This window comes from Bactrocera latifrons, unplaced genomic scaffold (assembly GCF_001853355.1).
Source record: "Bactrocera latifrons isolate USDA-ARS-PBARC rearing strain unplaced genomic scaffold, ASM185335v1 scaffold_233, whole genome shotgun sequence".
Lineage (NCBI taxonomy): Eukaryota > Metazoa > Arthropoda > Insecta > Diptera > Tephritidae > Bactrocera > Bactrocera latifrons.
The window spans coordinates 253,811-263,585 of record NW_017535886.1 but is presented as its reverse complement, the minus strand read 5'-3'; the positions used below and the strand labels follow the sequence as shown (position 1 = coordinate 263,585).

The 9,775-nt window shown below is 34.6% G+C and overlaps 1 protein-coding gene across 1 annotated transcript; it reads right to left on the bottom strand.

Annotated features, from left to right (window-relative positions):
• Positions 1–3,316: 3,316 nt before the first annotated feature.
• On the bottom strand, positions 3,317–4,284 carry LOC108968918. Its single transcript, XM_018933274.1, has 3 exons — positions 3,965–4,284; positions 3,453–3,899; positions 3,317–3,391 (listed from the first exon to the last, which is right to left on the bottom strand). Exons 2-3 carry the CDS (start codon positions 3,804–3,806, stop codon positions 3,317–3,319), a joined length of 429 nt encoding a protein of 142 aa, XP_018788819.1. The 5' UTR covers positions 3,807–3,899; positions 3,965–4,284.
• Between the last annotated feature and the right edge of the window lie 5,491 nt (positions 4,285–9,775).

Genomic DNA, 9,775 nt, shown 5'->3' with positions numbered 1-9,775 from the left:
ATAGCGAATTTGAAATCTTTAGATATGACCGGCTGAGCAGAATGCAGACTTCATTGAGTTTAGGTGCATTCGAATTTGCGCCAATAGTGGTCATATTTACTTAACTTTATCTTATATACCGCCTCAATCGGACTTATCTGTATATATGCTTCTTTAATAAATAATGTTTTCTCCATGGCTAATAATACTGATACCATGATTGTTTTAAGAGATTTCAATTTAACTTGTGTATCATGAGATCTAAACATCATTACATCATTCTTGTTAGTGCTCGCTTATGTTTTAACGAGTTCTTAGATGAAATGTCAAAGTCGGGTTCTAATAAAATTAATTTAATTTCAAACCAGTTTGGTAAGATCTTAGATCCGGTTTACGTTAATAACACTTCAATATTTTTTTTGTCCGATGTAATCCTTTGGTTCTGCCAGAGGACTCGTATCATCCTGCTTTGGAAATTATTATCGAAATCATAGCCAACTTAGTTAATAATAATAGACAAGACCTTTGTTCTCGGTTCAACTTTGAAAAAGCAAATTTTCTAACTTTCAGGGCAGATTACAGTGCAATATTGAATTTAGTGTCTCCCATTTCAATGAAATTATTTAAATTTATTTGAAAGATATGTTCCGAAATGTGTTGTTACTCGAAGAATAAGTTCCAATTTATGGTTTTCGAGAGAGTTATGTAAATTAAAAAATAGAAAATCTCGTGCTTATAAACTTTTTAAAAAAGCTGTTTAGCGGTTGACTATTCAAAATATTCTAAATTGCGTCGGCAATTTGCTGAACTTAGTAAAATATGTTATAATAGATATATAAACTAAATATAAAATCATATTAAACGTAATCCAAAATTGTTTTATGGTTCCGTCAACTCCAAACGTAAGATTTCTAATTTTCCGTCCACGATGAAATATAAGTATACTATGTACAATGACAATCACACAATTTCCAATATGTCTCCTGAATTCTTTTAGTCCAATTACTCTTCGAACTTTCGAAAAAATCTTCCGCATCAGCACAAGTTATGTCCGATTTCTAGAAGTAATGCACCCACCATTTCCGAAGTAGACGTCTTATATCAGCTGAATATTTTAAAACAATCATTTAATTGTATCTCAGATATGATTTCTTAAAAAAAGCCAAATATACATGTATATAAACCCTTAAAAAACTATTTAATGCATCTCTTAAGTAATGCTTTGCTTTTTCGCAAAGGGCTCCAGCCCAATTCGTCTTTCAAAGTCGCCTGCACCGATCCTAATGATATGCCCAAACTATCAGCAATGTTTCTAATTGATCATCGAAGATTTTCAAGCACCATTTCTTTGACTTGTTTGACGAGATGTTCATCAGTCGATGTTTTTGGCCGATTTGACACCACATTTTTGTCAACACTCTCACGACCGGCTTAGAACTCGTTATACCACTAGGAAACACTTTTAGAAGGCAGAGTTTCAACATCCTCGACGTTTTTGCAGGCGAAATTTCATTCATTTTTAGAGCCTCATAAACCGACGCGTATCTCAACAATAACATAGTTTGAAGAGCAATTTTTCACTTCAAAATTCCCGACATTTGCAATAGGAATCATGTTAACATTTTGCTTAAATCTCAAAAACTATTTTTGCAGTATAGATCAACGTATGTGAGAATAGAAGGATGTCGATTACATTTTATCAATATTAATTACAATATTTGACCAATTCAGATTGTAATCTATTGTAACTCTGTATTTAAATCGAAGTTAAGAGAACTCATATCTGACATTTGAAATAAAGATATTTTTGCCAAAGTTGATATCTTATATATAATATGTACATAAACAATCGAATTTCAAAAGAGGTTTGCCTCATGCTCACATTTTGATAACTTTATGTGAAAAAATTACAAAAGTGTCGGGCCGTCGGATATTCATAAATTTGTTTGTGTAGAGATACCGAATAAAAATTTACAACCAAAATTACATGAATATGTTGTCAAACTCATGATCTAGGGTCCAAGCAGTGTTTTGAATCCAAGCACTGTATGTAATTTAACACCATAAACATAAATATTGCACTTGCAGAATAGCCAGGTAAGTGGACAAAAATCTGCTATTTCATTAGAAAAATCATACAAGTATTAAGACAAATTCGACAAAATTACACAAAAACATAGCTATAAAAGAAGGAAAAAATGTACTGAGTATCACAAACCGTGTGAAGAACAACACAAAAGCATCAGGAAATCAATTGATAAAAACAAACAAAAACTAAGTACAATAAACAAAGAACAAAAAAAAAAAAACAAAAAAACGACAACAAACAGCACAGCAGCACAACACCAACGATTCAGTATAACGAGTAGCAGTATCAAAAGAAAAGTCAGTGAGTGGGATTAATTGGGGAAAGTTCCAGTTCTGAGTTCTGAAAACAGCACCAGAAAGCACCATTTTCAGAGGCGTGAAGCTGTAAGTGAAGCCATATGTGTAAAACATATTGATTATATAACTTAGAAATATATATTTAGTATATATTTCCGAACAATGCGTTGCTGTGGTGTATACCAGCTAAATTACAACGAGATTACAACATCGCGCCAGCGGTTCTTCCTTTTTGAAGTTTAGTGTTTTTCTCCACATGGTCTTTCCAACGGAGTGGAGGTCTTCCTCAGCATCTGCTTCCCTCGGCGGGTACTGCGTCGAAAACTTTCGGAGATAGAATGTTTTCATCTATCGGACGACATGACTTACCCAGCGTACCCGCTGTCTCTTAATTCAACTCATCGTTCCATACGCCTTCCGCAGAACTTTTGTTTTGTAAACTCGTAACGCCGACTCATAAGATACTAAAATAAAAATACTATTATAATAAAATACATTGAAAATATTATTTACCAATAAAGGTGAAAACTCTAAAACCGATATAAGAATCCAAATAATTATACAGTGGACTCGCGATAATATGAACTAATTAAAAACGGGACTGTTGATTTTTGCGAGATTGTTCATAATTACGAAAGGTGCAAAAACGATAAAATGTAGTATTAAATTAAATTTTTTTTTTATTTTAAACTTCAAAATAAACTTGTTTTATTAATTTTTTTCGTTACACAGTAAAACAATGTTGCATGTAAACAAAACAGTTTAGATATAATTTCATATTATACATATTTTAATTTTATAAAAAGTTGAAGCTCATTTGCAAAAATCGGTAATCCTCTTTTGCTGTTTCTTTTGTTCAACCATTTCACTTTCAGCCGTTTCCAAAGCATTATTAAATATGTCAATAGCTTCTCTTGCTGTAATCGTCTTTTGCGACTGTACAGTATAGTCGTCATTTCATTTCATTTTCATTGAATTCAATAGCATCCTCGTTCCATTCTCTAACGTTGCAAGCAGTGATTCCAATCTGCAGTGAATATAAACAGTAAATAAAACTTTTTTGAGTTTACGTTTCTGATAAAACAAACCTCAGGTCTCAAGTTTTGTAAAAGATTGGCTGCGCTCTCCTCCCCCACATTCATATTCAAGTTCCTTCGAAGGATATTCAAAGGAATTTCATCTTCAGGATCTTCTTGATTTTCAAGCATACTCAAAACATTGTTCCAGCATTTTGATAGCACAGCCTCATCCACTTTATTCCATGCAGATTCAAGGGTAATAATAACGCCCTTAAGTGAAATTTGCTTCATAGACTCTAGCAAGTCACATCCTGTTGCAGCAACGGAAGCCAAAAGATTGTTTCTGTAATAAAGTTTTGTAATCCTGATTGCATTTTGGACCATGAGTTGTATAAGGGGGGTGACGTTGGGTGGCATAAACATTGCTAAAATAGAGCCGTCTTCACTTTTAAGTTCATTCTCAGGTGGATGCGATGGAGCGTTATCAATTCAAAGGACAGCCTTAACTGGTAGACCCTTTTTTGTCAAAAATTCGTTACCTACATAAGTTGTAAGCTACTGAAATACGAGTTAAAACTTACCTCAGGTATGAATGAACGATGGAACCAATCTTTGAAGATAGCGACAGTCATCCAAGCGGACTTTGAATGTCTATAATGAACAGGGCAGTCAAACCCCTTAAAACAACGGAGGTTTCTGGCCTTGCCTATCACAAGGAGCTTGAGTAGAGCTTTTTTGAATGGATCGACCAACTGGGGCTGTGAAGATAGTTTTCCCCCAGAAACTTGGGGCAACCGAACGCCATATCTATTTTTGAAATTTTGAAAATCAAGGCAATTTTCTTTAATTGTACAATGTAGCACCCTCGCCTTTTCTTTTAACATCAAACCGCTCACCGGGAGTTTTTTGTCCCTCATATGCAAAAACCATCTATACAACGATTTTTCCAATTTTGGATACTCTAATGGACGCATAGTTTTCCTTTTTCCAGAACCCATAAATGTATTGTTAACACATTTAAGGATAGCATTTTTATTTTTCTTTATTCCACATACTGTAGACTTTGCCACTCCGTATTTAGTTGTTAAATTTGTAACACTTGCACCTTTTCGTAAGCTTTAAAGTCAGAAACGTATGCTTTTTTGTGTGCATGTTTAAAAATTATTTACATTTGATTATTTCTTAAGAAAATAAAGAGGCACTTATGCTTGCGTGCAATCACCAACCAAAAACACTTAAAAATTCTTACAGACGACTGACGTAGACAAAATCAAACCCTGTAATGAACACATGTAAGCATTTTCGAGCGATGGGTAAATACATATGTATGTATGTACATGCATATTGAATGCGGAAAACTAGGGAATTCCCCAAATTTCAAAGCGCTTTATTGACAACAATATTGTTCATATTTTAGAGCTTTTGTCCAAAGTTCATATTTTAGAGTAGTCAACGGTAGCCAAAAAGTGTTCATATTTTGGGGTGGTTCATAATTTAGGGTGTTCATATTATCGCGAGTCCACTATATTTGAGGTTTAATTGCGAAAATGAAGCAAACAAATATTGTCAATTGAAAAAATAATGAGATTTCCATTGGATATTTTACTGAAAACTAATTGTATTGAGTATTGAAAAAATCACATTAGGTTCAAGTGTACAAAAGTGTTAGAAAAAAACTTATTAAATAAGAATGAAAGCTGGAAAGCTTAATATGCAGTTTTTTCATAATGTCTATAACAAATATTAGTAGCAATAACGTTTCCAATATATTGTATTATCATATATATAAATATACATACATACATATGTATATAAAACACTCAAACATTTACATACATGTAATGGGTAAAGACAAGTCATAAAGTTACAGATCAGATAACATTAAAGACACACACACACATATATTAAATTGTACACTTGAAAACAACCCCATGTCAAGCAGCAATATACAATATGCTGCAATACATACAAACATACACACATCCACATACATATATTTAGTAATTTAAGATAGTTTTAAACATTGTATATAAACAATGAAAATATCAAATATAAATTATAATGAATATATGCTCAGCTCAGATAAAGTCTTTTTTTCCCCCACCAGATGTAAGAACTTAAAGATTCTTATTAGAGTTTAACCGTTTGATCTTTCAAATCAAACATGGTGCAAATAATTTTACAGAATATAAATTTGCGAATAAAGTCTAGACGTTATTAAAGCACTACTCGAATTTAGATCTAAACCTGATAATTATGTTAGGTGGCGCGAGGATGCAAATGATATCCTGACAAATCATGGAATTGTTTTAAATTTATAGTATACGCGATCCTAAATCGACTAGATTTCGCATTCGCAGAAAAACGACCTTGTTATATAATTGAACAAGATATTGGATTGAGGCAGGGACCTTGAACTCTAATAGAATTTTATAATTAAGTATGTTAATAAGAAATTAACATTATTAATTAGAAACGGCTCTTAGAACTTTTATAACGGGATTAAACACCCAAAAGATAAGATACTTTCTACAAGGGTGGTACACGACTTACCAAATGTTCTTGCGAAGGTTATTCTAACCAAACGCGAGCACAATTTCTATTGCGTTTTTTTTTTTTCAAAAAGTTATAGAGATGTTTCTCGAAATTACCCAGATATTAAGAATTACCCCCTTCCAATATTTCCATAATATCAACTTATTTGACGGTCAAGAACGATTTTTTTTGAAAATTTATAGAGCGACCTCTTAACAGGAATATATTTTTCAAACCAAATCGGAAACCAAATTGATATTACATATCGAATGATAATTTATGTATAATACAAATAAAACAGAAAAATACATTTTCTAAGTGATTTAATTATTGTATGGAAATCGTAAGGCGCGAGCAAAAAAAAATAAAAGCATTAAAATAACAAAAGACAAGATTGAACAAAAAAGTCATACAGCTCTATCTGATGGAAAAACTGACAGCAAAACAAAGAAAGTCTAATCGATTTAAAAAGCATATGCGAGAATAGATATCCAATGTCAAGCTCGGAGGTAATACTTACATTACTCACCACACCTGTACGCCAAGCCACTAGCATGGAACATCACCACATCACCTTTGGATTCAACGTAAAAATCCTGTCCGCGGCATTCAAACCGACATAAATGTAATACGACGAGCTTGCGTGATAAATCTCTTGGGCACTCAAAACGATTTTAACATCGGCATCAGTAATATTCAGTTTACTTCTGTAAAGCAATATATGTACGTAGGTTAATTACATTAAATGAAATAAAGTGTAAATATACCAGGCCGAGATACGGAATTTTATTTTAATCAACTATATTTTACATGTTTGGTGCGGTGCTTTGCATTACATTGGGTTCAAGTTTAAACACTTACAAATTTAGGAAAATTAAAACATTTAAACCTAGAGTCTGGGTTTTGAAAAATATTTTTGGGCAACGTATTAAGGGACTATATAGGAAAGTATTGTCATATTTATGTTGATCATGTTATAACAACAAGTTTAGTAGAACAGGAAAAGCACTTTAATAATTAAAATATTAAAGGATGAATGAAAATATCTCCCGCAAAGTTAAAATTTTACCAGCAGGAGGTAGAATTTTTACGATATATAATATCTAAGGATGGATTCATGTGTAGAAGTAGTTCTCTGATAGCTATTCACTTGGGAGCCAGAAACGATTCTTTTACATATCGCTCAAGCAGCTCACGACTTCCGGTCCTTATTCGGTCAAGTATTCTCAGGGTAGCTTAAGAACATCCGTTTGAAGGCGAGCTAAAGAGAGAAGGCGAAACATCCCCTACATAGGATTTTGAGCTGGGTTTGGGACCCGTCACGTAAAAATCGCACGAAATGAAAAGGAACAACAAGCCTAGGAGTGACCCCTTTTGATGACGACCATGGCAAATGAATTAAGGACTATGACACGAGGGCATGCACCTGGAATGTCCGGTCCCTTAATTGGGAAGGTGCCGCTGCCCAGCTGGTTGATGTTCTCGTTAGAGTGAAGGCTGACATCACCGCCGTCTAAGGAATGCGATGGACTGAACGAGGACAAAGACGAGTAGGTGCTTGTGGCAGTTACTACAGTGGCTATATAAAGGAGTGCAAGTTTGGTGTGGGATTCGTGGTGGGAGAGAGACTCCTCCGCCGAGTACTATCATTCACTCTGGTGAATGAACGTCTAGCCATAATCTGCATCAAAGCGAGGTTCTTCAGAGGACGATGTGACCAAAGATGCCTTCTATGAGCGCTTGGAGCGCACCTATGAGAACTGCCCCCGCCACGATGTCAAAATCGTGCTTGACGACTTTAACGCCAGGGTGGGCAAAGAAGGTATCTTTGACACTACGGTCGGTAAATTCAGCCTCCACGACGAAACATCCCCAAATGGGTTGAGGCTGATCGACTTCTCCGGTACCCGAAATATGGTTATCTGTCTCCTTATCGTGCGACTTCTTCAAAATGCTTCTGGAGAGAATAATTCGAGCTGCAGAACTTAATCGAGCAGATACAATCWTTTATAAAAGTGTACAGCTGCTGGCATATGCCGATTATATTGATACCATTATTGTCAACACCCGCGCCGTTAGTTCTGCTTTCTCCAGACAGGACAAGGAGCAAAGCAGATGGTTCTGGCAGTGAACGAGGGCAAAATCCTGCCATCAAACAAACAGTCGTCGCGCTCGCGACTTGGCACTCACGTCACTGTTGACAGTCATAACTTTGAAGTTGTAGATAGTTTCGTTTAATTGGGAACCAGTGTAAACACCGCCAACAATGTCAGCCTTGAAATCCAACGCAGGATTACTCTTGCCAACAGGTGCTAATTTCGACTGAGTAGGCAATTGAGAAGTAAAGTCCTCTCTCGACGAACAACAACTAAACTCTATTACTCATAATTCCCGTCCTGATATATGGTGCAGAGGCTTGGACGATGACAACAACTGATGAGTCGACCGTGCGAGTTTTCGAGAGAAAAGTTTACCACGGGGAATATCGCATTCGATGGAACGATGAGCTGTACGAGATATACGACGACATTGACATAGTTCAGAGAATCAAAAGACAGCGGCTACGCTGGCTAGGTCATGTTGTCCGAATGGACGAAAACACTCCAGCTTTGAAAGTATTCGACGCTGTATTTATTGAAAACTATGCCGCTGTTTCAAAACAATTAAAAAAACATTTGCAAGGGAAAACGGAAAACATTTCCAATATCTATCAAAAAAGAAAATTATACGTTTATTTTCTCAATAGGTAGAAGTAACACAATCTGACTATAGTAATTTATTTTGACTATCGATGAATCAAATCTAGCTTTGGGTACTGTGTTACCACAAGCAGGTAAAACCAATTATATTTATTTAAAAAACATTTAATTTTACTAAATTAAATTATGCAACTAATGAGAAAGAAATTGTTCCACATAGTGGGGGCTTTAAAAGCTTTACGTAATTATTTATATGGTGTTAGTGATTTGGAAATACGCACTGACCAATCAACCAATGACACAGGTTCCATTCTGAAGAAAATCCAAATATAAAAATTAAAAGATGAAAAGCATTTATTGAAACTTTTTCGCCAAAAATAATTTACAAACCAGAGGCAACAAGTGTAGTTGCTAACGCATTAGTTAGACAAAATCTAAATAATTTAGCCAGTTCTGTAGAGTAAAACGACTCAAGCGATTCATTAATAATTACGCAGAATTCTGCAGAAAGTAGTGATGAATATCAGATTCATGTGCAAAGAACCATTAAAACAAATTGTAACAGAAAATGGAGCACAAATAACCGTCCTTGAGACAATTTCTTATTTTAGCGATAAACGCTTTCTAATTGAATATGACAAGCCAAAAAACATAATAGAACTGTGTTCTGAAATAATATCTTATATATGTATAATATAAAAATTAACTCAACAACGCCTGGACGAATTTGACCACTTCTTTTTTCTAAATGTTCGCTGAGGCTCAAGGATGGTTTTTACGGCAAGAAAAATTCGAATAGTTGCCGGAAACCCCTAAAAACAGGCCTTTTCTTCTTCCCATACAAGCGAATGAATGTTTGTTTGTTAGTAACGGCTCGAGAACGGCTGACCAATCTTAATGACATTTTCAGAGGTTGTTCGCTGTGGATCAGGGAAGACAATTCCCAAAAATAACTTTTTTACATATACAATTTTTTTTTAATTTTTTGTTTTGTTTTTCAATTATTTCAATCGTTCAAATTTGTTATCTGCTTTCTTTATTCTGGCTTTTCCAAAAAAAAAAAAAATATTCAGTGAAAACGTTGAAGCAACGTATGGTATACTCGTGTATGGTGCTGCTAGATCTGGATGTACTCTGTTGAGTTGCAAAAAAGAGGTT

Bases quoted from the DNA above. Each gene is read 5' to 3' on its own strand.
- LOC108968918 (XM_018933274.1), bottom strand. From the start codon at position 3,806: ATGTTTATGCCACCCAACGTCACCCCCCTTATACAACTCATGGTCCAA. The intron at 3,392-3,452 runs GTTTGTTTTATC...TATTCACTGCAG, and splicing joins TACAAAACTTGAGACCTGAG to ATTGGAATCACTGCTTGCAA.